Raw genomic sequence first — 26422 nt, forward strand, 5'->3', positions numbered from 1 at the left:
ATTACCATTTTCTCTCCACCACTGTATCGTCCTTCGTGTTGTCCCAGATTCCTTCGCCCTTACAGCGTATGCACCTTTATGTCTCATGCCCCGCCTCTTAACCACCCTCACTCCCTTCCTGATCGCTCATCTCACTTGTCAAACGACTCATCTGACTGAGTTGGCTTATGCGCGGATGAAGGCTTGGCCGCGGGCTACTGTTGCGATCTCCTTTACTTGTCCAGAAGAACCAGCTTTGCCCGTTGACAATAGCAAGCGGATTTGTAATGGAAGGATGGGCTTCAAGACTCGGTCGCTCAGACGGCTGGGTTAGCTCTGGAGGATGCAAGTGTGGCGGAGTGATTGCTTCCGAGTGGGGTGTGCTTTGTGCGGGTGTATGATCGATTGATATTAGGGTTTCAGGTGTCCCTACAGGTCTTGAGTCCGTAGTGTCGTGTGACTTGGTGGGTTTGAGGGATGGAGAGTCGGGTGCACGTGCTGAACTGAGACTGAGTGCGGCCATTGATTTGCGAGGTGAGACGCTGCGCCCGCTTTTGCGGCGTATGGATCCTGTTGAGTCGAAGCTGCCGTGGGATATGTCTTGGCGCCATGTCATGATGCGATCGTTAGGTGGTTGTGTTGATATACTATCTCGCCTGGAGCGACTGGTCCGTGAGAGAATGCTGCTTGGGCGTCCGATCTTGGACGAAGTCTCCCAGGTGTCTCTCAGTCGTATTCGCTTGTCGTACGCGCAATCCTGTCTGAAGACCTTCAAGGATCCTCTGTAGTCGGTAGTGATGATGATGTTACCGCCTCGATGTTCGCAACGAGCTAGATACGCCGGGCTCTCGTTCGCTCTCGGGAAAAGGCTCGGATTTGGTGCGGGCGTGGGATGTGCTGATCCAGCCTCCGTCGGCGCTCGAGAAGAATGGACGGACTCTGCTCTGGATACAAGAGTGACAGGAGGCGGATTGCACATGTCGTAGATTGGGTCTTCTGAAGCGCTGAGCAACTGCCTTGTTTGTAAAGGTGCAAATACAGTGCATGTCGTAATGGAGTCGTGAGCCTCGAACATCTCCACTGGTTGTTGATTCTTCTTTTCGCCTTCTGGTGTGCTGGTCGACCAGATATACGTCTTACGGTCTTCGCTTCCGCAGACGATGTGCCCAGAGCTGTCAACAAACGTTGCTCGTATCTGGCTGCAATTATTTTCATGACCCTTGAACTTCATGTCCAGGCTTTTGTCTTTCATGTTGTAGATTCGTAAGCGTGAGTCGTTGCTCGAGACCAGAAGTTTAACTTCTCCAGCCTCGCTACCAGGAGGCCAATAGGTCGCTTGGATCCCTGTAATCTTACTGCCTTTAGCGTTCTGCCCTCTGGTTGACTTGGCATGAAGTTGAGCCTGCCATTTCAAACCTTCGGTATCGTAGAAAGTACAAAGCCCACCTAATGTGCCCGCTATACAAGTCTTGCCGTCGGGAGTGAACGCTACGGCTGTTATCATATCAGGGACCGAAGCTGAGTACGCCACACTCTTGTCTGGAATGCTCCACAAGCGGAGCTTTGAGTCGAGCGAGCCGGCCAAGAAGAATCGGTCGTCCATAGGATGAAACTGAATCGATGGGACAAAGTCCGAATGTTTGAATGTGCATAGGTTCTCCTCGCGAGTGACATGCCACAGACGTACGGTTTTGTCCATTGATGAAGATAACATAAAGTTGTTCTACATGCGTTAACTTTGTGCACGATGAGGTCATGTGCGCAGATACATACTTTACTCCAACTCAAATCCAAAATTGTTGCTGTATGGCCGCCGTACTCTCGAAAGGGCTTTTGCTGGAACACTGGTGCACTGAGGTGCTTTGCCTCACCTGCAGGATCGCTTTCGTCTTTCTCGTGCGATCTGCGCTCCTCTGCATTCGACAGCACCGCCCAAACGCGGATGACTCTGTCTTGTCCACCAGCAGCAAGATATCTTCCATCTCTGCTGAACTCAATGGCCCATATAGGATTCTGTGTCGCCGCCGATCCGGACTGAGGAGCTGGATTGGACCCTGCAGCAGGAGCACTTTTCTTGTCGGCGCCTGAACGCAGTTCTTGTGCCAGAAACATGCGATCAAACTCCTTTCTAGTCTTAAACTTTGTGCGCACCTTGATGTATGCCGGTGGCTGTGGATGCTTTGGGCTGAAGCCGAAGTTATCAACGTACAGCTGTGCGTCCATACCCTCGGGTCGATAATCACCAAACTCGGAGCCATTGTCACTTGCACCGTCGAGGGTGCTCTTCTTTTTGTTGCCAATCAGGCGACTAAGGAATGAAACGCCCTTTCTGTTGTACGGTCAGTCACGATGCCCGTACTAGTCTCCGAGATTGCGCAAGCCAGGAGCATCGGTCAACAAGCCAACCAAGTCAGCCTGAAAACGATGCGTCAACACGATGTACGGTGTTATACGACGAGTGCGCTAACCTCGGCGAAGCAATTTGGCGTGTCCCCACACTCTTGGAAGTTGACTACGCACAAGAGGGAATGCTCACTTTTTGTCTGCCTTTGCACTGGCGCTTAAGTCGCGCGGTGTCTCGTTACTGTGCTTCTTGTCCGGAGTCGCTTCATGGAGCGACGCTTGCGAGTGGGTCGCAGGAGGTTCAGTGTTCTGTGACCGCAGCTTCTGGACGGCTGGAGACGTGTTCGTTCTCTTGAGAATTTGCTGTGTACAGATGCGCAGTCAGCCCGGAGTATGCCTTGCGCGACCTCAATGCGTACTTACTTCCGAAAGTGGATCTATGGCTGCTTCAGACGGTCTTCTTCCATCGCTACTATTGCCGTTGTGTGAATCGTTTGCAGGCACTGGGGGTGAAGTGGGACTGCGCAGCTTTGTGGCAAGCCTCCCATTGGTAACTACAGGCTTGTGTATAAGCATTGGTGCCGAGGGATGTTGCGGATTGCTGTTGGCGCTCACCCTCGCCTTTGTTGATGTACTTGCTCCCGTCGTGACTATCCTGAGGACTCACAGCGCGAACCTGTGGCTCCGTGACTCTGAACTTGGGCAAAAGATCCGCCATTTTGACATCCCACGAGCCTGCATGAAAATTCTACTCGCAGGGATGTAGTTTACCGCGATGGAACGTAAGTATCGCAGCACTATTGCTATTCAGGTGTGCGCACGGCGACGTCTTGCGCAACAGTCAATCGAAAGCAACGAGTCCTGGCTTTGGTTGTACAGAGATCCGGTCGTTGCGGAATGGCCGGGTAACGAGGTAAACAAGCTTATCGATAGATCTCGCAGCATGTCATGGCGCATGCTTCCAGCAGCTGGTGCTTGAATTATAGGATCACAGATGCATGTCGGTAGCAAGGGTACATAAGAAGCAGCCATTCGCTTAGTGCTTGTCGCGGGGAGCATCGCTTTTTCTGAGGAGGCCAGCCCCGGACACCCGGGCGTAGTAGTGACGTCACAGATTTCCTAACCCACGAGAACGTGCTTGAAAACGGATGGTGCCTTGTGAGGATGCATCGTGGGACACTCGAAGATAGCGAACAAGGTACATCTGTGGTCGCGGCAAAGGTGCTGCAAGATGCGCAAGATTTCGGGCCTTCTCGATGCTTCGCTGTTAAAGCTCGTGCGTGGCGTCTTGGTACATGCAACGATGAAGGTGCCACAGTAGTAGTCACAGTACTTCAGAGGAAAGACAGGCGATATATTACAGAATGGTTGTATTGATCGTTATCCTGAAGCCATGAACCGTCACACATGCGAAGCCATAGCGCCCAAATTGCATCGCTCATAAGGTCCACCAACGCCAGTACTCCAAAGTGCAGAAAAGAGGTATCAAAAGGAGGAGAGCAAAGCGCTCGTAGAGGAAATGCATACAACCTCACTCCGGCAATGCAGAGACGAATAATATGCAAGTGGTGATACCCAGTACCCCATGCCCAAAGTCCAGGAGGTATACAGCGCGAGATGGTAGTGATATGGCAACAGAGAAAGCAAGATGCGTAACAGAGCCTGGCGGCTAGAAGTCTTCCTCAAAGTTGAAGTCGCCAGACAGGCCCTGCTCCTCGACGGGAGACGACGAGCCTTCCGTCTGCTCCTGCTTCTTTGTGCTAGCCATGACACCGGCCTTCTGGTAATCACCAACACGCTTCTCGAAGAAGTTGGTCTTGCCGGCAAGCGAGATGTTCTCCATGAAGTCGAAGGGGTTGGTCGCGTTGTAGTACTTGGGGTTGCCAAGAGCCAGGAGCAGACGGTCGGCGACGAACTCGATGTACTGGCACATGAGAGTAGCGTTCATACCGAGTAGTGCGCAGGGGAGAGCATCGGACAGGAACTCCTGCTCAATCTCGACGGCCTCGGTGATGATGGCCTGCACAGCATCTTTGCTTGGACGGTTGTTGAGCAGAGAGAACAACAGACAAGCAAAGTCTGTGTGCATGCCCTCGTCACGAGAAATGAGCTCATTAGAAAAGGTAAGACCGGGCATCAGACCACGCTTCTTCAGCCAGAAGATGGACGCGAACGATCCACTGAAGAAGATGCCCTCGACGGCGGCAAAGGCAACGAGACGGTTGGCGAAGGTAGAGTTCTTGTCCGAGATCCATCGTAGGGCCCAGTCGGCCTTCTTGCGGATGCAGGGAACTAGAATGTCAGTCGAGGTATCTTGTTGCGTACAGATGGCCGACTTACTGTTGTCAATGGCGTTGAAGAGATATGTGCGCTGTCTGGGCTCGCTGATGTATGTGTCGATCAGGAGAGAGTATGTCTCGGCGTGGACGTTTTCCATCATGATCTGGAAACCGTAGAAGCATCGAGCTTCGGGAATTTGTACCTCACCAGAGAACCGCTCGACGAGATTCTCGTTGACGATGCCATCGGAGGCTGCGAAGAAAGCGAGGACGTGGGAGATGAAGAAGCGCTCGTCGTCGTTGAGGCGCTTGTTCCAGTCGTGCAGGTCCTTGGAGAGATCGATCTCCTCGGCGGTCCAGAAGGAAGCCTCAGCCTTCTTGTACATTTGCCAGACCTGTCCAGTATTACGTTAGCTCATGTTGCTGTGAGATTGATTTGACGCGTGGTGGCACGCGTCAAACGCGTCGTGACTTACATCATGGTACTTGATGGGGAAGAGCACAAAGCGGTTGGGGTTTTCTTGCAGAAGAGGCTCGTCTGCCTCTTCGGGCTTGATGGTAGGTGCAACAGCGTGCATCTTCTTGTCGACTTCGTCTACTGCCTCTGCCTCGAGGTCGGGAATACCGACGATGGGCTTGTAGCGGTTCTCCTTCTCGGCAGACAAGAAGTCAATCTTCTTTACTGGTGAGTCTGACATCTTGAGTGTGTCAATTGCGGAGGCAGCCTGCACGCGTGTTAGTAAAGACGCGTCTGTCAAAGTTGTTCTGGTTACGCGTACCTGCTTGGAAGGCGTGGACTGAAGCGTAGACATCGCGAAGAAAATGATAATTCGTGCAGCGGTGAGATGTATGCTACAAGGCGACCGTAATGTCTAGAATACACGCGGTAGTAGGCAGGTAAAGTGCTGATGCTGTTGATGTCAAGTGTCTTTGTCTGGGAACGCGTCTCTTATGGAAAACAGATACCCGTCGCACGTGATTTGGCGAGGCCGTGTGAGGCCCCACCGGTCGCGCCTTCGGGCTGGGAGAAGCTATGACGTGAACCACGAGTGACTTTGATCGCAGCTGCCTTCTGATACCGTCTGCACGCTGCTTTGACTACAATCACGCCAGTCATCCAAGTCGACGGTGCGCATTCCAACGAGCCCCATCTCGTGCATCTTTTGCGGCTTCCATCACATCAATTCCTGAGATGCAGTTGTTCTCTCCCGACCGCCCAGCCACGGCTCGCGCCTGCAAAACACAACCGTGCAGACGCGTTTCTCCACGAACGCGCTCTCGGCCCACCACAACACTGGTCATATCATGCACAATCTGTTCCGCCTTCCGTTAGACCAGTCTTCCGCGGCTGAATCAGGGCTTGGAAAATGCGCAATCCGTGCTCCATTGGTCGCACCAACAGCCGCACTTACCACAGCCTGCCAGGCACGCGCAAAATTCGGATCTGATAAGATAATGATCGGTATTGATGCCCCACACCGGTCCATCAGCGCAGCACGGTTGTTGGAAAGCAGAAACGCGTCCAGAGACGCGTCTGAAGCACTGACGATCTGATATCACAGTCGAGGATCTTTGTCGACTCGACACACGCGTCAAACTTCGTCCAGTTTTCCTCCCAACCCCGCCGTAGCATGCGTCACGCTGTGGAAGGTTGGAAGCAGCAAAGACTCTCGGATCTGCCTCCAGGCTATTCCATGGTCACCGAGGAGTGCCGGGCAGGCGCCTTTACGAATGAGGTCCCATGTTGTATACTTGGTCGAAGCCAGTCGGATGTGCGGCGCGTCCCTGGAGCTGAAGGTGCGGCGGTCGGCCACCCCACAAAATGATTGGGCCCGGCAACATAGGCCAGGGTCCATTCTTCTTTGATCGCTGCTAAGCATCTTCAAGGCAGGCAACGTCCCTCCTGGTACCTGAAAATCATTACCACGAAGTCCAACTTCTTCATCAGCGAAGAGAGCTGTCTTTGCGACGACATCGATCATCGAGTACTGACTCATACCCCTCGCTACCATGCCAAGAACTCCGTATTCGCTGCGGCTGAGCCGAGAGCGCGTGCAGCCTCGTTGAGCAATGCTCTCCCTATCCACTGAAGGTATCTGCAACTTGTCCGTTGAGTGAGCTTACACGTCTACCCGAGCATCATGTCGCAATATCATAACATGCCTCCCCTAGGAGTGTACATCCCTCCGAACCAAAGCCAGAGTACCCCACCGCAAGGCTATACTGCACACCATCAGCAGCAGGGTTACCAGCAATCACAAGCTTCCACAACATACACATCGTCAGGTTCAGGTCATGGACAGCCTGGCCAGTCACACAAAGCTGGCGGGGGAACGTTTGGCCAGATGATGAACCAAGCAGTCACAACCGGCAAGCCGATGCTGAACAAATTAAGCAAGACCATCAGCTCAAAGCTAGGGAGCAAGCAATCTACACCTGCGACTCCGCAACACCTCCAAAGTTACCAAAACTACCAACAGCAGTACGCTCAACAAGCTCAGACTTACGGCCAGCAGCAGAGCCACGTTCTGAACCCCCAGATTCAGCATGCCCAGCAACAACCGCAAGCACCGAGCGCTTATCCTACCCAACAGCCCCCTTACCAGCAGCCGAACCACGACTCGGGAAACAGCGATTACCTTACCCATCAAGCGTCGTCAACAACGCATGCGCCGTACAATCAAGCTGCTTTACCATCACAGCAGTCTTCGCATGTAGGCTACAACGGCAGTCCAATTGGGCAAGGAGGAAACGGAATCGCAGTAGGAGAGCAACATGTGCAGGTACAACAAGATCAATACCACCAAGGGCAAACGAGCCAGACCCTGGCTCAAGGACAACACCAACAGCAGCCTTTGCAGGCTCAATACACTGGCCAGCAGACGGGTGTCGTTGGAGGCTCTTTGCTTCATGGGTCGACTCCGCAATCACCAGAGCCTCCACACGCATCGCCACAGTCACCAGCGCCGCAGCAATCCCAGTGGCACAACCCTCACACGAGCTCGGGGCAATCTTTCTCTTCCACATATCAGCAGCCTCTAGTTTCCAACACTCACTCACAGTCGTACTTTTCAACTGCAAATGCGCAGGGCCAGGCCAACAGTCAACAGTGGACTCCACTGTCTCCGACAGGCTCTGAAGGTCAATACCAAGGCTGCTCACCATCTGCTTCAATCAACCCCGCGCCTCCACTACCGGTTCAAAGTAAACCGCCAGGGGTATCGAACGTCTCGCCGCAACAGTCTCAAAGCTCTACTCCTGCCCCACAATCAACTGCTGCATACTCACGACCGCCAACAGAGTTCATCGCAGAGTTACCGGCTGATATGGGCAGCTTGAGCATTGAAGAGGCAAAGCCTTTTAAACACGCTCCATCACCGTCTTCCGAACAGGCGTCGCCGTACCAAGCTTATCAGACATCGTCTGCACAGACTGGACCGTCTTCTCCTAGTTTCACTATCGCCCGCCGAGCTGTTTCCGTGAGCCACGTGCCGTATGCCGACCCATGGCGATTTGCCGATCCTCTCACTGAAATTCCCACGCGTGAGTTCTACGTTCTCGCAGACTTGCTGTTCGATGCACTAGACAGGAAGTTCGAGCCACAAAACACCGGACTGCTGGAAGCAAGCAAGATACTGAAAAGCTGGATTGATTTGACTGAAGACGCAATCCGTAAGCCTCATTGAGTCTGAAAATAAGTGTGGTCATGCTTACTTCCTTACAGAACTCTTTTCGTATAAGTCTTACAGTGCGTTTGGTAAGATGTGGAGTCTGCAAGGCATACCACATCTCATGGTACCTTGTCAACCATCGTTGTCGCCAATTTGGAACTTCAGCCAGCACCCACATGCTCAAGAGCTCAAGCTCTCTTCGGAGTACACAAGGGTAGCGTTTTACGCAACATATATGCCCGCGCTCAACCGCGCTGGATGGTACAAGTTTTTCTTCCTCGAGATGATGCACGGTCCCGACAACATCAACAAGCTGATGCCTGCGCTCTGTCTTGAGACTTATAAGCCCGGAGTCTTGCACCATCCAGATCTGACTAAACGTGATAAAGCAGAGGCGCCTGCGCTTCAGGCAAGAGCTGCCGAGATACAGTCTGCTGCCATCAATCAGGTATGCAATGAGATCAAGGCGGCAATGCTCGTTGAACCAGATGTTTGAGCGGTGCATGGAGGCGCCGAGACATGGCTGGGATTGGTACCACCACGGATTTCTATTTGAAGTGGCTGTGGTGTTCTTAGGGCTCTTGGTCCGCACATTCCACATACCACGTGCACCTTCGACAATTGATCTGTATCGACCAGTTTCACTATTATCTGCCTCTTATTGCATGCATATACAGTGCTGGACAGACGCCGCTTACCGAGCCTTAGCGGCAGGTACAAGTGGCGGGGCCTAGCTTCCCGACGCATGTCCGTCCCGTCTTTCGAAACACAAAACCACCATCTACAATAAGGTTTAACAAAGACAACGTGTTGAGCGCTTGCACCTTGCTTAGCCGTGGGCCTGTCGACACGAGATGCCAACGCCCCGGTAGTCCACCCCGGGCGCAACGATATCGAATTGCAATCTCCGTCGCCAGGGCAGGGATCTGATGGCATTCGGTTGGCTGCGCACCTGCCCAAATGCAGGCCTCGATCGGCAGGCACGACAGGTTTTTGACGGCAGGGTGCCTTCCTTGCTTCAGGGTGTTGCACAACAAAACGCATGCCAACCTCTTCTTGTCTTCTCCAGCCTTTCTCCCCACCGTGAGCCATCAACATCATTAACCCATTGCTAGCCCTTAGTTGAGACTCGTCAGAATCAACTCAACTCTATCATCATTGTCTGTCCTATCGCTAGTGTCATCGAAAGTGTTCTATTTGTTCGGGTTGCGCTTAGACGTTAGATTTCACAATGCGCGCTTCAAGCTTCCTCGCTCCGCTTTTCTTCGCCGCTTCATCCCTGGCTCAGGCCGTCGAAGAGGGTATCGAACCATCTTCCCCTGCGCCAACCGGGTGCAAGACGACGGTCAAGGGCAACTTTACCATTGGCGTCGAGAACTTCTTTTCGGCAAGATCTAAGCGCGAGACAGCTCAAGAGGTACAGAGCCTTGCATGTACAATCAATGGCACAGTGCTAATTCAGCATAATAGGCTGCCGATGGATTGCTCTTTTGCACACTCGAGAACGGTATCCTTCGCGACCAGTACAGCCGCACAGGCTCCGTCGTGGCTAATCGTCAATTCCAATTCGACGGCCCACCACAAGCAGGTGCCATTTACACGGGCGGCTTCTCGGTATGCCAGAACAACTCCCTCGCCATAGGTGGCTCGGCAAGATGGTTCCGGTGTATGAGTGGTGAATTTGGCAATTTATACGATGAATCGATCGGCGACCAGTGCACGGAAATCAGGATCATTGCCGACTTCGTGAATGACCCCTCGCCCTCGAGCTCACTCGTCCTCCCAGCCAGTACCACACTCAGTCTCATTCCTACTGGAGGCGCAGGTGTTACCCTGGTGTCTTCTGTCACTGCTTCTTCTGTCGCATCGAGCTCTGTTGCCAAGAGCACCCCATCTTCGGGCTCCTCAGGAAGCGCCTCCTCTCCATCTGCCACGTCAACGCCGTCCAGATCTGCAATCAGCTCAGCAAGCAGCTCAGCGAGTGAGTCCGCATCTGGGACCTCCGCGTCTTCTTCTGCCAGCAGCGCGGCTGCTGCGCCTCCTGCATCCGCAGGTCGTGCCGCCACATCTTCGCCAATGACAAGAGCTGTGCTTCTTGGGGCAATACTGGCTGTTTTTGGTGCTGCTATAATCCTCTAAGTGTTCCAGTCTCAAACACGCCAATGCAAGATCGAAGCAGCATGCGAGATATAGGAGGTCGCCACTTTCGATTGGCCACAGCGCTACATCACTAGGCACAAGCACTTGTACAAGATTCTGCATTGGAGTTCAGATGAGTTTGCGATACACGATTCTTACCGGGCGATTTGCTCATCTTTATGACGATGCAAACGCCTTTGTTCACACCTTATTATACTTGCATACAGATCGGGAGCGCCACTACGGCGGAAACTGGGCTAGGCGTTCGCATTGGGGATACCGGAGATGTTTGCATTGCAGCCAGTGTGCTGTAAGGGCGTATACATGTCGAGCTTTTGTATAGACAAATACTTTAATAATAATACTTCAGGTCATGAAGTTCTTGCCTCCAAGCGCCAATGTGACGTGCTGCAAGGAACCATGCACTTGTCTGATTCACTACGCTGACGAGCCCCAATTTTGCTATCGAGGTAGTTGACTTGGACAAAGTCTGACCTACGTGATCAGGATGTCGCATATACAAACAGCCACTAAATTGTTCTCAGTCGCACGATTATCATAGCCTAACAGACGGCCGGACGTTGACATCTCCGCAGTGGTGCACGCTGAACACGACAGACATGCTCTCCGCTGTCTTCCGTCTAGATGATCCCAGCTCGGGCTCCCTAGCGAACGTTTCTGTACGCCAGATGCGCGAGACTGCTTGTTCCGATGCATGCAGACATCGCCGACATTCCGAAATGGATGTCGTGTCAGCTTGACAGTTGTACGTTTCCGAGGTGTTCCCGTTGCGAAGGAACATGAGTAGAGATCTTGACATCGCGAACCAACAGCTACCTTTTGATTGAATTCCAATAAGCTCAGAGGCAGACTTGAGGGCATGCTGCAGCTGTATGCTTAGCTCTACGCTTACCACGAAGGTCGCAAATTTCGATAATGTCTGCAGATGTGGCTGTCGTGACGGAAACGTTGCTTATCTTCGACGGTACTGACAAACATTTCTTGACAGCACAGCGATGTCCGTTGTCAATCTTTTGGGAATCATCAGGAGCACATGAACCTTACGAGGAAGTCGTTACTAGATGGGTGAATGTGGGTACTCGATTGCAAGACTTCCACTACCGACGAAGGCTGAAGCCTGGTCATGGGAAAGCTGGGATCGCCTGTGTCTCTGGTAACTCCATCTAGACAACAGCGATGGCGTGTATTGTACCAAGACCGCAGAGTGTTCGCGTCATGTTCTCGGTGTCCTGGACCTCCGAGCCCCGATTCTCCGACCGATCAACGCTTTTGGTCCCTCCGAAGGCAACAACGACTCCACACCCAAGTCACGTTCATCTTATCTTACAGTAGATGTCGACATCACTTGCGCAGACTTAGTATTCTTTGATCTGTTTGACGAGTTTGACCGCGCCGCGGAACATCAAGTCTTAAATGTTTGTTTGTTAGATGACCGCATCATTGCAGGCTGACAGCTGCTCGGTCCACCCCTGCGTCACTGAAATTCCAGAGTATCGTCGCAGAATGTGGGATGGCTTGCCGCCACATGAGCTCATGGGGAGGTATAATGACGAGGTATTGTATGCAGGACAATGACGCCCTCATATCTGCGTGACCGTACTTAAACGATATATCCTCATTGTCTATAAGATCCATCCATTCGTCCATCATGTCATCCGCAGCACTCAAGTTCCGTATCTTCACACGACCAATTGTCCGATCAACACCTATCTTCCGCAACACCATCAGAATGTCTTCCACCAACGAGTACGGACAGGGCAAGTCCCACGCCCAGGGTGACTCTGCCGTCCCCGGCAAGGTCCAGGAGGCAGCTCCCTCAGGTCTCGAGGAGGCTCTTCCCGACTCTGTAATCATCGACCCCCGACGGCCGGTCTCAAACAGCTTCTAACATTTTGTCTAGGTCCACCCCACCGGCGGCAAGGCTGACCAGTCCACCTCCAAGACTCACGCAAAGGATGGCGGTGATGCCTCTATCGTCCCCAAGAAGATTCAGGAAATCCTTCCTGAGTCCGTTGAGCGCGCTGTTCCCAATGCGATTCACGACACTGGCGACAAATAAATGCATCGTTACTAAGTTACGGGCGACATGAAAAAGTGCAATGCGCTTTGATCGCAGCACAGCAGTCCTGTATAACAGTTAGATGAATATTAAATAATCAAAATACTCACCCGTTTACTCTACCCTTTTTGTGATCAATTACTTTTCGATATTTCAGAGTACGATTCATGCTAAACTAAGAACCCAAATGATTTGACATCTCTGGATGTTCCTATGAAAAATTTAGTACTGTAACAAGGAACAGATCGACATACGACAAAAGCTGAGAAGATTCTACGTGAGCGTCTGACAATCAATGTACACATTCAAGCTTGCAACGACCGGATGAAAGTGGATAGCTGCACTAATCCGGCTGTCATTTAGACCCCGCATATGTAGTACGCTCCACTTCCGACCCATCAGCAGTCCTATTATTGCTTTAGCTTCAAACTCCAACACCAAGAGAACGACGACACTACGGTAATCTAACAATCCGAGAAGCCTTCCACAATGCCGTCCACATTTGACATAGAAGTAAGTAACCGACCCTGTCAATGTCTTCGATAGGACTCACTGTGTTACGTTCAGACCTACAAAGGTAACATCATCAACAACGAGATCGTCTCAACTCCTAAGACTCGCTACTCCATCAATCCGACAACTGGCAAAGCCCTGTACGAAGTCCCCGTGGCCCGAAAAGAGGACGGCTTTCAAGTCATGGAGTGTTACTTCATTCTCCGAGCGCGCAACACTGCTTCTCAAATATACCGACCTGATCGAGTCACACCGTGATGAGCTAGAGAAGCTCCTCACAACCGAACAGGGTAAACCGCTCTCTCTCCCACGTAGGCAGACAGCGCTCTGCTCTGGCTCCGAACTTTTGCTACCATGGAAGTGAAAGACGAGGTTTTGAAAGAAGACAACGAGAAAACCGTGTACTCGACCTACCCACCCATCGGTGTCTGCGCCGGTATCGTGCCCTGGAACTGGCCAATCTTGCTTGGTCTTGGAAAATTGGGTCCCGCACTCATCACAGGAAACACATTCATCATGAAGCCCTCGCCATATACGCCCTATTGCTATCTGAAGCTCGGCGAACCCGCAGCCCAGGTATTCCCTCCAGGCGTCGTGCAAGTCCTCTCCGGCGACGACGACCTTGGCTCATGGATCACCGAGCATCCCGGCATCGACAAGGTCGCATTCACAGGATCTATTGCAACGGGCAAGCTTGTGGCAGCGAGCTGCGCAAATACGATGAAGCGATATGTGCTTGAGCTGGGAGGTAATGACGCGGCGATTGTGTGTGAGGATGTGGACATTGATAAGTGCTTGCCGAAGATCGCCATGATGAGTTTTCTTAACTCCGGGCAGATCTGCATGTTGACCAAGCGCATTTACATTCACGAGAAGATTTACGATGAGTTCAGAGACAAGATGATCGAGTTTATCAAGAGCAACATTAAGACGGGAGCCGGTACAGAGGGAGGCGTTTTTGTAGGGCCGGTGCAAAACAAAATTCAGTATGTATTGATCACTGATCTGCTTGAACGTCGTGCTGACAGCGACAGATTTGATCAAGTCAAGGACATGTACGCCGAGATCGAGAAGAGCAACTGGAAGACCGCGCTCGCTGGATCTGCTGGACAGTTCGAACACGGGTACTTTATCAGACCAGCAATCATCGATAATCCACCTGAGGACTCTCGCATTGTCCAAGAAGAACAATTTGGGTCCCATCGTCCCTCTACTCAAGTGGTCCGACGAGAGCGATGTTATCGATCGCGCAAATGCGTTGAAGACTGGCTTGGGAGCGTCGGTGTGGGCCAAGGATGTGCAGCGTGCTGAGCGCATGGCGAGGCAACTGTCCGCGGGCAGTGCCTGGGTGAACTCGCAGTAAGTGATGAATGCTTTTGAAACACGTACACACATAGTGTACTAATTGTGCGTTTTCAGCTTCACAGAGAGTTGGGAATTGGAATGGAGTGGGGAATTGAAGGTCTTAAGCACTACTGCAACAGCCGTAGTCTGTGGGTATGGGAAAAGGTCTTCGAGTAGTGGCGATATGCCTCACGAGGTTTGTGGAAAGATCTATCAGAGGATGCTCAAATCGATCTAATGCTTAGTTTCTACATCGACGATGCTTATGTGCCCCAGGTCGACCTCAAGAGGAAGAATGCACAACACATACTCGAAGAACGATGGGGACTCTCTGAATTTATCGGAGACTGAGTAATCTGGTGATGCTCTCATCCAGCATTTTCCACTGAAGAAAAACCCACCAGATATCCTGGACGACATTCGTCGAAGCTTCTGGGGTTGGGAAGACTGTCAAGACTGTGTCAACAGAAGGCATTGTTTCAGAGGCAAGTGCCCTTGGTCGATTTCGCAGCAGTTGGACTCATTTCGGATCTTCTATCGACAACTGAAATTCCGGTACACGCCAGAGGATCGGTACAAATCACCACCGGCACTGAAAGACCACGTAGACTTACTCAATATTGCTGCTTTTATCCAAGGTCGTTCGCAAAGTCCACGGAGAGAACTCATCACAGAATCCTTCGACGAACGTGGAGTCGTGAACTTTACGGACGCGAATAGAAACCAGGCCTTCGATCTTGCATTGAGCATCCTGGACGATGATGACGGGTATGAATGGTACGGGCTTGAATGGCAGTCAAAAGCCTCAGTAATGTATGAAAGCACCACATGCGATACTTCTTGCTGAGGAAATGTAGGTGTTTACAAATCTAAGCTGAGTCTAATTGAAGCAGAATTGGGAAAAAGGGTATCATATCATGCTGTAAGCAACATCTACTGCAGGACAATACTGAGCTCTTATCGACTAGCAAGCAATCTTTGGGAATATCCACGACTACTGTTTTGGCGAACTGTTATTGATAGTTCAAATTCACATCTAGCAGCCATGATAATTCAGAGGTGCATCGATGTGATGGTATCACTTCTAATGACTATGTCTCGACGGATGCTGTGGTAGTTGTGAGAGTGGGGCAGCCACGCGCAAAATCTTGGCGTCGTTAGCGCGCCCACGATCGCAAAATTCCGCCTGCACCAAACTCGACCTCAACACCACACGCTCAACGCAGGATAACCACTTCTTTGCGCTCTCCCCATCATCAAAAATGGCACCCAACACCGTACGTACACTGCTTTGCTGTCTGTGATCGCACGATCACGCCATGCGCCCAGCATGTGCAGAACAGTAGGCTAATACGCCCATGTAGAAGGCATCGGCCAAGAAGGCACAGAAGGTGACGAAGAAGTTCATCATCAACTGCAGCCAGCCCGTCAACGACAAGATCTTCGACATCCAGGCCTTTGAGAAGTTCCTCCACGACCGCATCAAGGTCGAGGGCCGCACCGGTAACCTCGGCGAGGTCATCCAGATCTCCCAGCAGGGCGATGGCAAGATCGAGGTCATTGCTCACCAGGAGTTCTCCGGCCGCTACCTGAAGTACCTGTACGTACACCCGTGGCGCACTGCGATGCGCGCGCGTATCAGCAGGAGGCTGCTGTTTGAGAAACAGTCACTAACGATGCGTAGCACCAAGAAGTTCCTCAAGAAGCAGCAGCTCCGTGACTGGCTCCGCGTCGTTTCCACCTCCAAGGGTGTTTACGAGCTCCGCTTCTTCAACGTCGTCAACGACGAGGCTGAGGATGACGACGAGTAAGCGCGACGTCTTGATTGACGGCCGCACAATGTCAAAACACGATGGGTCACGCAAAGACTACAATTAGGACAACGACACGCTCTTCAGTGAGCGTGCGGGTCTTGAATATGGGAAAGAGCGGTGTTCCGTCGGGTAGATAGCGCGATCACAAATGAATCGTTGCACCTGCCAAACCATGATTTGACTCGGTATTATGTGATGTTTGTGACCAACCATTGTGCTGAAGTGCTGCGCATCACATTGGATCGATTTGAACATCACTCGACCCTGTCGTGCGTAATCTCCAACACGAGCAATGCAGGACTCATAACCATCACTCTCACCGGTCTATCAGGCCATGGGCGAGGCGTACCCCTCCCTATTAGAAAAAAAAAACTTTACACATCCTTCTCCCGCTAGCATAGTATGCAGCAGCTCACGAGCTTACGAGTCCACAAGTGGGTACCTTGGTCGACTCCGCAGGATGTGCAAGGACGGGTACAAACGAGCGCCCGCAGGTGCATCCGTAACCATAGCGTGGAACATGGTGTGATGGGTCGGTGGGTGCGACTTGTGCGTAGTGTACATGTCATGAATACAAACGCTCCACTCGCCGTAGGGCGGATAGGTGCGGTTTATGAGCTGGTGGTGAAAGGGATGCGAATCCATGTACTACTGTGGACCAACGTTAACAAGTGGTGTATACCAGAGAGAGCTTGACAGGGAGCACGGCGCCAAGACGATGTGCTGTGCGTCGAGCTGGTGTCTGGAGAGCGTCCTCGGGCACTGTAGATCTTTACACCAGATGCCTTGGAGTATTGGGATGTGGACAAATCGACCCCGCAAAGTATCCGGAGGCTTGACATGATTTACCAGTGACTGTTGTTTGTGTGCTGATTGTTGTGCAAGTCTTGGATTTTAATCAGCACGGCCTTCAGGTAGACGGAGATGGTCTGGAGCTATCGGGACCAACTACTACGAGGTCTAGATGAGCTTATACCGTGCCAGTGAATGCGAGGAGCGAAGACATTCGAGAGCGGCCCCTTTGTGGCCGGCTTTCGCAAGTCATCTTGAAAGCGACATCTGAGTACAATCATGCCTCGTGATGAGACGAAGTGTAGACCGAGTCGGCCCGTAGATATAGTTTTGTACCAGATCTCAATCGCGGCCCTACGAGCTGCAACGCAGGGCAAGAAGGTTAATTGTATGGCTAACGACTCGACACATATGAACGGAAGCCATGCCGCACAGTCTGCAGCTACAATGTGTCAAGGGGGCTGAGAGCGGTGAGGTGATGGCCGATGTGTGCAGCAGACGGTGACATGTCATGTTGTAAGTACGAAGGGATGGCGCCAGAGCACGCAAAGTTCCGACATAATGTCTGTGCAACGCGTGGCATGCTGATGAGTGAAGCATGCCAAATGCTCAGTTGCCCGACGGAATCGTGGCCGCGAATACGGACATGGTTCAGGGACCAGAAGCGCGAAGACTCGAGAATTCCATGGTTGACTTCCAACGAATCAGATTGCCGATGAGCTTCCTAATCGGGATAAGCGAATCTCGGCTTGGTGCCCGGTCGATGGTCGGCGGCATCAAGCGAAGCATCGTGAGGATGTTTGTGTGTAGCTGGCGCAAGTATTGTAGGTTCGGTAATTGCAACGGACCGAATACAGAAGAAGTCCAGCTCTTTGTTGCTGGCTGTCTGTGCTGTAGAGCTGTTACAGTAGGTAGAGTTCCTGTATGTAGGGTTCGATCACCAGGCACTGCGCGACCCACCTACACCACTTATGCCAGCTACCACAGGCTTCGAAGGAAAACGCAGGTACTTCGGAATGGACACGGAATGGAATCGGCGTTGTTCCCGTGTCGCAATCGAGTAAGGCGGCGATGGTTGCAGAGCAGTCTAGAGTCTCAACGTGTGGGTTTTCAGCTTGTGCTGACACCAGAGTTGGTCAAACACGCAAGGCACCGGGCCGGGCTGCCAAAATTGTGTAAAGAAACTGCTTGATGCGTCTTGGGAGCATGTGGGCCTCTCATGCCACGGGCGCGAGTTGACGATCTGCTTGGTCCACGAAGCGCGGAAAATTTTCGCAGCATTCCCTGACGTCGGCGTCTTGGCATCGCTGCTCAGTGACTCAGTCGAGCATGAGTGCGTATTGATGATGGTGCGCAATTGGCAATGGAGAATGTCAGCCGGGCGCGCGAGGGGCTGCTGAAAGCAAGTCAGGCGGCCACGAAGCGCCAGGAACGGTGACGAGCACGCTCTTGAGGTGAAAGGGACGTTGGTCGAACAGCGACTTCCACGGAGATGCTCAACATTCAAGCCGACTGGGCGCGTCACAAAGCCAATTTGCGGGGTGCCGTGTTCCCAGAAAAGGCCCTCGCATCATCAGTGGCAGGCGGAGGTCTGCCCACGAATGGTGTCAGGCGGAAGCTGACGGTGCCGTGATGCTCGAAGCTGAGTACCCCAGAGTCTTCTCTGGGTGGAGACCTGAGGTTGGCATGATGCGAGGTGGACTTGTGGAAGTGCAGCCGTCGGCGAGCAGCGCGTCTTGCCCGGATACCAGCGAATCGAACAAGCACGATGTCGCCCTGGGAACGGTAGCCCTGAAAGCGCACTCCGAAACAGTCATTGCGTGATCCGGCGTGTCTCGATGTCGGTCGAGGTCGGGCGAGCGGTCAGCTCTGGTTGACAGTGCAGCCAGTGTCACTGCGTCCGGCGCAAACGCAGCCAAGGGCCAGTCTCTCGCAACCTGACGTCTGAACCTGACACAAGCACGACGACAGTGTGGTGTCGCTTCGGCGGGCGATCACGAGAGAACGGCAGACCGTGCATGCTTTGCCTCCTGACCCAAAAATTACACAAGGTGCAGGGGTGTGCCTGCTGCACCTGGCCTAGCATCTTCACGCCAAAAGCTTGCATCTTCGTTCCCGATGGCATCATGCGAAAGGCGCTTGAGGTACCCAGTCATGGAATTTCTCTCAGGTAACAAGTGGAAACGGTTCTGACGACTTCCTTATAAGGACCTGACTTCCCCAGATGGCGGTTGCTCTGAGAGATTGACCTTTCCCAGGAATATGTTCCTGCCACAACATCTCACTCACCAACTCAACTCGCACAAAATCAACTCCTGAAGCATCGCGCCACAGTACACTTCGCTGCATTCGCTTCCCCGGACCCGAGTCATACCGTCATTGGACAATCGCCCACCTCCCTGCAGCGCAGCCCCGTCTCAGCTGCACCCCAGAGTTTTCCCTCCAGCCATGCCAGGCCGTTTGCTTCAGTCCCTTGCCAGGGTAGCGCCTTCGCCGTTGCCCAAGCTTGACAGCCACAAATCCACTACTCCCCATCCGCTCTTCCCCCCTGTTTACTCCTACGCACCTCCGGTCGAAGAGAGAGTCAAGTCTCAAGAGAATCTCATCATGGCCCGTCTTCCATTTGTGCGCCACCACAGCCATGACGGCTCCAAGAAGAGCTCGCCGAAAGGTACACCGAAGGGCACTCCCAAGGCCAGTCCCAAGCTCGAACCCCAAGTAGCTGCATCCATGAACGTGAGCGTCGAGTCGCCACCAGTCGTGTTCTACAACAACCCACAGACGTCAGCGGGCGCCATTTTCACCGGTCAGCTCATGCTCAACGTGCATGAGCCCCACATCACCGTCGACAAGTTCGAAATGAAGCTCCTCGCAATCGTCACAACCAAGAAGCCCGTCGCTCAGCACTGCAACGACTGCTCCAGTCAGACCACCGAGATCCACAGCTGGGAGTTCCTGACACACCCTGCTTCTCTTCGCCATGGATCACACAGCTACCCTTTCAGCCACCTGCTCCCAGGTCACCTGCCAGCCACCACCCACGGCAGCCTTGCGACCCTTGATTACTATCTCTCTGCCGTAGCAACTACCTCGAAGGGAGACAAGATTACCTACAAGCGCGCCGTCGATATCAGGCGTGCCATTTTCCCAGGAAACGAGAAGCACTCTATTCGCATCTTCCCACCAACAAACCTGACTGCTTCGGTCAAGCTTCCCCCAGTCATCCACCCAATTGGTGACTTCCCTATCGAGATGCGCCTCTCGGGCATTGTCCAGAACAAGGCCGATTCGCAGACGCGCTGGAGGCTTAGGAAGCTCAACTGGCGCATCGAGGAGACCCAGAAGTTCATCGCCCCAGCCTGCTCCAAACATATCTCCAAGGTTGGCGGAGAAGGCAAGGGCGTACTTCACGAGGATGTTCGCGCCATTGCGGCGGAGGAGGTCAAGACTGGCTGGAAGACCGATTTTGAGCGCGGCGAGATTGACGTCGAGTTCCACGCCACTTGCAATGTTGCTCTCAAGCCACTCTGTGATATGGATAGCCAGAGCGGCATGAGTGTGAAGCACAATCTCGTCATTGAGATGGTCGTTGCCGAGGAGTGGGCTCCGCTCAAGAAGCTCAGTCAGGCCACCCCAACAGGTGCTGCACGCGTTCTCCGCACTCAGTTCCACCTTGTTCTCACCGAACGCTCAGGCATGGGCATCGCTTGGGATGAGGAACAACCCCCTGTCTACGAAGACGTCCCCGCTAGCCCGCCTACCTACATGGATGGCGTCGAGGTCCATTTCCCTGCAGCTGACAGCACCGCCTCGTCTCGCTCAGCTTCCTTTAGTCTTGAGAGCTAGACATGATACCCAACATCACCACGATTTTAATACCGTCAGTTTTGGCGACTTCAGCTCGCTTTACGAATCTCCTTCTCACGTCGATTGGCGATTCAGCTTTGAGTTTCTGGTGGACTGTGTAGGATATACCCATTTGTCTGCCCTGCATGGGCTTTATCACCACTTCTTGTACGCATAAAGCGCGGAGTTTTTGGGACGTGGTTGAGTCGAGCCTACATGAGCTCCTCTGTATGGTATACCACTGGCGTTTTGTATTATCAAAAAGTTCATCCTCATTACTACACAACCTGTTCACTGCAGCACAGCTGCTCATCGAACAACTTTGCAGATACTACTTCTCATGTACACTTGGTGATGCTGTGCCTCCAAAAGTTATACAACACTAACCTCAACCACATACGTGCATCAGAATTTGTAACATCAACGCCATCTCACGCCATCTTCCCCTGCGCACAGAACCCATCTACACTCACCGCTGCAAAACTTGGTACTATCACCAGACAGCGCCACAAAATCCTACCACGCCGCAAACGGCTGCCAAGCCACAACCCACAGCCACTAAAAATCTCTTCCTAACCCACACTGTGCAGCGCGTTAGGGATCACGACACGGTCGTGCATACCCGTCGCTAGAAGAGATCTCGAACGTAGTGCGGGACCTAAGGGACCCACGGACCCAGCTGACACGCAACTGCACACACAAGCACAAAACGCGTTGTGTGTTGCGTCGGAATGCAAGCCGACGACAAACGTGCGTCCTCACATGCTGAGAGCTGCGCGTCAATGACACATGAGAACTGGGACAAGAGGTTTTGTAGTAAAGGTACCCGCTGTTCTGCAGATGATGTGCACCGGGGCCGGGGTGTGAGAAGTGTGTCGAAGCTGGGCTCGAGTGGAAGTGCACTTTCCAGGCATGCAGAGCCGCAGAGGAAGTTGAAGTGCGTGCCCGATGCGGATGAGGCAGCTCTGTTTGTAGAATGGAGTCTGGAAGGAGGAGGCTGAGGAGATGGGATGGGGGTACGGGATAGAGTTGCCTGATTGGGAAGTCTAGTGTTGCGGCTCTGCAAGGGGAAAGCGCATGGCATGGCTGCGATGTGCAATGTACGGGCAAGGTGGATGCGCATCGAGATGTGCGTCGCGTCGTGGTGTGAGCTCACGATGGTGACGTGAGATGGGATTTGCTGTCACAGTACGAGAATTGCGTCATGGCAACATGGGAATCATGGCTTGGTACGTCTACCCGATGTGGCGAACCATGGCGACTGGCACTTCAATCGAGTTTGTTGTTGGAGCTTGGAATCCAGGGAAGAGGTGGAGTGAAGCCATGCTCGGCTTCGGTCGCCGAAGTCTGTGTGCCTCGGGACAGTATCATTCTTGACTAGACGTCTTTTGAATAGATGTACGGGCGTGTGAGCACTCAGAAGCTGCATAACCGCAAGCTAGAAGCTCAGAAAGTTTGCGTCAGTCATCTGGGAACTGTGGCTTTGACGGCTTCTCCGATCGCTGTCACGTTTAGATATAGGTCACACTGTGATCTCGAAGCTGCAATTATACGAGACAACCCTCAGACGACACAGCTCAGCCTCGCATTCGTTCCGATCTCGCTGGAACGTTGAGCACAAACGCACGAACAGTGAACCAACTCGATGTTTTGAAGCGTAAGCAGCAGATTTTGCATTGTTAGACAGCATCAAGGTGTCGGCTGATAGGGCTGGTAAAACCAGGAGGGTTGCCAAAGAGACAAATCACCAGTTGTGAGGTTCAGAACCAAGCGCGATTCTGATTAATTCAAGATTATAGAATGTACTGAACTAAAAGCTGGCGCACAAATATCGTGGCTGTTGAGCATAGGTCAAGCAGCTGCAAGCTTTCACACGGCACTAAAAACGTCGCCGTGTAATGTTGAGTTTCTGACAAGTTGACCGTCCCGCGATGACTTGTGCTAACAGTCTCAAAAGAACCATCGTGCAAGCTCGGTTGGGAACAAGACATCGTTGGCTTCGCTCATCTCAACGCTGGAGCTACCGACGTATGATACGTCCTCCTCATCGTACGTTCCAGCAACACACGCACCTTCCAGCGGTGCGTGAATTTGACGACGACGCTCGCACAGAACTGCTCGACACGACGGACATGTGCTTGAGGCCATCATCCTAGAGTCGTTGACCCACTTGTCCAAGCATAGCCTATGGAATACATGCCCGCACTCAGTCCACACTGGTTGCAACCCCCCCCCCCCCCCCCTTTGGATTTGATCCGTTCCCCGACTCCTGATATTCTGCAATTCATGTCAAACGCAGGGATTGAGGACAAGGGACCTTCTACTGCAAAGGAGGTCTCACTATAACCGGACTCACGGTTTTTGATCAGTGGGCACAGAGTTCTCTCTTAGCGGCATGTGGCTCGTAATTAGTTCATCATGTCCGGCGACAATATGTATCTATAAGTGGACATGGAGGTCATGGTGTTCCGCGCAATCAAGGCTTAATGCGCATCCAACTGGGACTTCACACGTACAATCTATATGTATTGGCTTTAATTTTGCGAAACAAAGCAGAGTTTGGCGGTGGTTGGTCAGGTTAAGCCGCTAGAGGCTTGTAGACATGTAACGCGTGAAAGTGAAGTGAAGGAGAGTATACGCTTGTGATAATTACCTGCGCCTACAAACACTCTTTAATCTCTTATCACTTACGGTCATCGTTTGGATCTCACCCATGTACCCTCATCTCACACATGTACAACGCCTACGTCGCTCCTGTTTCAACGGGCAACCAGCCCAACATGGCAGCATCCAAAGCACCTGCGGCACCTATGGCGCGAGCAATGCCGTCTTCACCTACTTTTCCAGGCCCTCCTGGTTCTGTGGGACCACAGGGCTTACCAGTCCCGCCAGTTGAGACGCTCGAGCAGCGTATCTATGACTTGCTTGCTCCCTTTCGCGAAGCTGACATCGATGCTGATGGTTCGATCGACCTACCTTCTCGTAAGAGCGAGTGCAAAGCGCTCATCTTGTGCGGCAAGTATTCCAACACGCTCTGCATAATGCAGCTGTTGACCCGCACGCCAGAGAATATCGCCTTCATCATCCGCCACAATCAGACCGGCTACGGCAAGCATATCGAATCAAACGATGTTTCTTTCGCAGCAAAGAGCTGGGCTGACAGGATAACGGGCAGCGGCTTTGTGGGTATCTGTATCTTCGTCAACGGCAACGGCTTTTCACACACTGTTTTAAGGACGACCATGGCGAAGGGTGAGAACGTGGTTGATAAGTTGTTCGAGAAGACGGATGAGCTGCTGCAGCCCTTCTTTCCGGACATCTGAGCGCCGCTCGATCTGGGTACTTACCGTCGCATCACGTAGGTGATGGCATCGTAGAACATTGAGTTGGACTTACAGCTCGCTGTAAAGATCGTGCACCGCTACGTCCCACCATTTCGAGGCTCTTCTTGTGCTCTTTACGAAGCCGAAGTGTAGGAAGACAAGTTTTTTGGGCAGTAGGTCGTGGCTTGTACTCTCAGACAGAGACTCGCAATTCTCAATGTGATTATTAAATAGGCGAGCCATGACATTGCGCCTGCATAAATCTTTGTCGGTGATTTTGTATCACATCAACTAATTGTTCATATTGACGATGATTTTTTCAGGCAAGTCGTCCTGTTGTCGGTCCCGCTTGTGTAACAGATCGATAAGTGCAACGCTCCAGAAGCACTGCCACAAGACGGAACTAGGTTTCCGCCTTGAAGCAGCTGGGTACTTTGCAGTGCTTACTCTCTCAATCAATCAGTTGTCTCGACTAATGCACAACGTCAGTGCATGCTAAAACATACAAGTCCCATCGTTCGGCTTTCTCAACTTACACATGTTCAGGTATTTGGATTGGTCACAGGTTGCTGAGCCCCAGAACCCTGACTCGAATAAGGTCTTTGGCTCTGCTATTGTTGACCCTAACGCTGGTTTCGGCGGCAATGGTGACTACATTGCTCCAAACAACCAGACGAACCCGTATAACGTTACCAGCAGCACTGGTGGTGGATGCGACCAAGACGTTCTATTCGTACTGACTAACTTTATGCTTAACTTTTTCGCGAGAGATTGTCTGAGACGCGACTTCAATCCCAGCACCATGAACACCTGGGCCGATCTCAAATCAGTGAAAGACGTGCTTGCGCAGAAAGATTGTATGAAATGTCAGGGCTAATATGATAAGCATCTTGTACCATGAATTGCGTATCATTTTGTAGTGTAAAAGCTCGCGTAGTCATGGCTGAGTCGCGAGACCGCTAGCAGTATCTCCATAGGAGGCATCTCCGTTCGAGGCTACGATAGCTTCAATCTCAAGTGCCAGAGGATCCGCGTCTTGCTGTGATGATTGCACACACCTGCATCCGCCACTAGCAGCCGTACCAACCACAGCACCGCAGATCACACCAAGAGGGACGTTGCTCAATGAACTGTTCACAAAACGAGTCATGGGCAATGAATCTGAAGTGGCAGGATATACACGCCGGAGCTGCAAGATCGGCGCGTGATATGAACAAGGAACGCTCGAAGGCATTGTGAAACCCTTGCCATGGGAGCCTTTCAGCAAACCTTCCTTAGCTTCCCTACACTAAGTCAGCGGCTGATTAGAATACTATAATAAAACTAACCGGTTCTTTCTGTATGTAATTGGAGGCTCTGGTAGGTGGGAGCTATCCGTAGTCGATGGTGAAGATGAACAATAGAGACGGGGTACTCAACGAAACACTCAAAATCCGGAAGGATATAACGAACATATAAACAAGACCTGAGGCTCAACAGACTTCGCATAATGAATACCTACAACGACATAATCAGCTGCCTGATTTGACAGCTCAGTTCCTAGGCCCACACTGCCACCACTATGTGGCCTGCGTGTCAGTGTCAACACGCCCATCATGGATTCTGCTGACCACCCTCTGAGAAAGAAGTTCGCCACTCCTGCGATAGTTTTGGATGCACGTATAGCGTTAAAGACAAATTCGATATTCCTGCTTTGCGCAGCCATGCGGTCCACGCACCACAACGGAAACCAGCAGCGATATTCTTGGGTCAACGCCGATAGGCTATTAGTTTATAGAGGGCATCAACAACCAGTAGCACGACTGGGATATCTCACACACCTGGTGATCTAGCGTTCGAGATCAGGCAGTGATCTCTTTTTGGAAATGAACGGCAGGTCGAAGGCGAATCGTAACCAACGTTGAGAGCGGTGAAGCACAGATGAACTGTAGAAAAGCCAGCGCCAGGCAAACACGCCCAACGTAGGAGCAGTTCAAGTCTTGGCGGTCGAATAGGAAGGGGCACTTCTTTCTTGTGGTCGTTCGAACTAGAGGTGAGAAAGCGTGCTCGTGCAAGACGGCAACACCCTTTGAGGCTAAGATCCTTGCTTCCACATGTCTGATTACCTGTTACCTTGGCGGTGCAAGGCTCAAACCACTGATATGTATGCCTTCTAACTTTTGGGCATGGAGCGGTGAAATATCGCTAGACCATCTTGCGTTAGTACGTCTTTCACCGCTCTTGTCAGCTTAACGAGCAAGCAAGCTACATCGAATACCGTCGAGCGTATCTGTTGAACGTTGACAGGTTATGAGATGCC

General features: G+C 52.2%; 11 protein-coding genes across 11 annotated transcripts, besides 2 other annotated features; 9 read left to right on the forward strand and 2 right to left on the reverse strand.

The window, feature by feature from the left end:
• Nucleotides 1–97: 97 nt before the first annotated feature.
• Nucleotides 98–3040, reverse strand: EKO05_0005451 (uncharacterized protein; the record flags this gene model as incomplete). Its single annotated transcript, XM_038940082.1, has 5 exons — nt 98–1702; nt 1753–2308; nt 2516–2685; nt 2746–2876; nt 2938–3040. The coding sequence occupies 5 exons, from the start codon at nt 3038–3040 to the stop codon at nt 98–100; spliced, it is 2565 nt and encodes an 854-aa protein (XP_038798464.1).
• Nucleotides 3041–3991: 951 nt separating this feature from the next.
• Nucleotides 3992–5413, reverse strand: EKO05_0005452 (Ribonucleoside-diphosphate reductase; the record flags this gene model as incomplete). The annotated part of the gene is made up of 4 exons (XM_038940183.1): nt 3992–4614; nt 4663–4996; nt 5078–5326; nt 5381–5413. 4 exons carry the CDS (start codon nt 5411–5413, stop codon nt 3992–3994), a joined length of 1239 nt encoding a protein of 412 aa, XP_038798465.1.
• Nucleotides 5414–6742: 1329 nt separating this feature from the next.
• EKO05_0005453 (D-xylulose reductase) lies at nt 6743–8768 on the forward strand (the record flags this gene model as incomplete). Its single annotated transcript, XM_038940022.1, has 2 exons — nt 6743–8273; nt 8326–8768. 2 exons carry the CDS (start codon nt 6743–6745, stop codon nt 8766–8768), a joined length of 1974 nt encoding a protein of 657 aa, XP_038798466.1.
• A 735-nt stretch (nt 8769–9503) lies between these two features.
• Nucleotides 9504–10411, forward strand: EKO05_0005454 (tRNA pseudouridine(32) synthase; the record flags this gene model as incomplete). The annotated part of the gene is made up of 2 exons (XM_038939977.1): nt 9504–9689; nt 9743–10411. 2 exons carry the CDS (start codon nt 9504–9506, stop codon nt 10409–10411), a joined length of 855 nt encoding a protein of 284 aa, XP_038798467.1.
• Nucleotides 10412–12080: 1669 nt separating this feature from the next.
• EKO05_0005455 (uncharacterized protein) lies at nt 12081–12491 on the forward strand (the record flags this gene model as incomplete). Its single annotated transcript, XM_038940098.1, has 2 exons — nt 12081–12278; nt 12333–12491. The coding sequence occupies 2 exons, from the start codon at nt 12081–12083 to the stop codon at nt 12489–12491; spliced, it is 357 nt and encodes a 118-aa protein (XP_038798468.1).
• A 489-nt stretch (nt 12492–12980) lies between these two features.
• EKO05_0005456 (uncharacterized protein) lies at nt 12981–13262 on the forward strand (the record flags this gene model as incomplete). The annotated part of the gene is made up of 2 exons (XM_038940014.1): nt 12981–13004; nt 13059–13262. 2 exons carry the CDS (start codon nt 12981–12983, stop codon nt 13260–13262), a joined length of 228 nt encoding a protein of 75 aa, XP_038798469.1.
• A 96-nt stretch (nt 13263–13358) lies between these two features.
• EKO05_0005457 (uncharacterized protein) lies at nt 13359–14315 on the forward strand (the record flags this gene model as incomplete). Its single annotated transcript, XM_059636604.1, has 1 exon — nt 13359–14315. One exon carries the CDS (start codon nt 13359–13361, stop codon nt 14313–14315), a length of 957 nt encoding a protein of 318 aa, XP_059492587.1.
• A 1295-nt stretch (nt 14316–15610) lies between these two features.
• On the forward strand, nt 15611–16159 carry EKO05_0005458 (60S ribosomal protein L22; the record flags this gene model as incomplete). The annotated part of the gene is made up of 3 exons (XM_038940006.1): nt 15611–15625; nt 15713–15948; nt 16033–16159. The coding sequence occupies 3 exons, from the start codon at nt 15611–15613 to the stop codon at nt 16157–16159; spliced, it is 378 nt and encodes a 125-aa protein (XP_038798471.1).
• A 1748-nt stretch (nt 16160–17907) lies between these two features.
• Nucleotides 17908–17941: a dispersed repeat.
• Nucleotides 17942–19402: 1461 nt separating this feature from the next.
• EKO05_0005459 (Endocytosis regulator) lies at nt 19403–20800 on the forward strand (the record flags this gene model as incomplete). Its single annotated transcript, XM_038945999.1, has 1 exon — nt 19403–20800. One exon carries the CDS (start codon nt 19403–19405, stop codon nt 20798–20800), a length of 1398 nt encoding a protein of 465 aa, XP_038798472.1.
• Nucleotides 20801–23026: 2226 nt separating this feature from the next.
• Nucleotides 23027–23043: a tandem repeat.
• Nucleotides 23044–23532: 489 nt separating this feature from the next.
• Nucleotides 23533–24123, forward strand: EKO05_0005460 (uncharacterized protein; the record flags this gene model as incomplete). The annotated part of the gene is made up of 1 exon (XM_038946000.1): nt 23533–24123. The coding sequence occupies one exon, from the start codon at nt 23533–23535 to the stop codon at nt 24121–24123; it is 591 nt and encodes a 196-aa protein (XP_038798473.1).
• A 538-nt stretch (nt 24124–24661) lies between these two features.
• Nucleotides 24662–25000, forward strand: EKO05_0005461 (Tyrosinase; the record flags this gene model as incomplete). Its single annotated transcript, XM_038946001.1, has 1 exon — nt 24662–25000. The coding sequence occupies one exon, from the start codon at nt 24662–24664 to the stop codon at nt 24998–25000; it is 339 nt and encodes a 112-aa protein (XP_038798474.1).
• Nucleotides 25001–26422: the final 1422 nt, after the last annotated feature.

Source organism: Ascochyta rabiei, chromosome 8 (genome assembly GCF_004011695.2).
Source record: "Ascochyta rabiei chromosome 8, complete sequence".
NCBI classification, from domain to species: Eukaryota; Fungi; Ascomycota; class Dothideomycetes; order Pleosporales; family Didymellaceae; genus Ascochyta; species Ascochyta rabiei.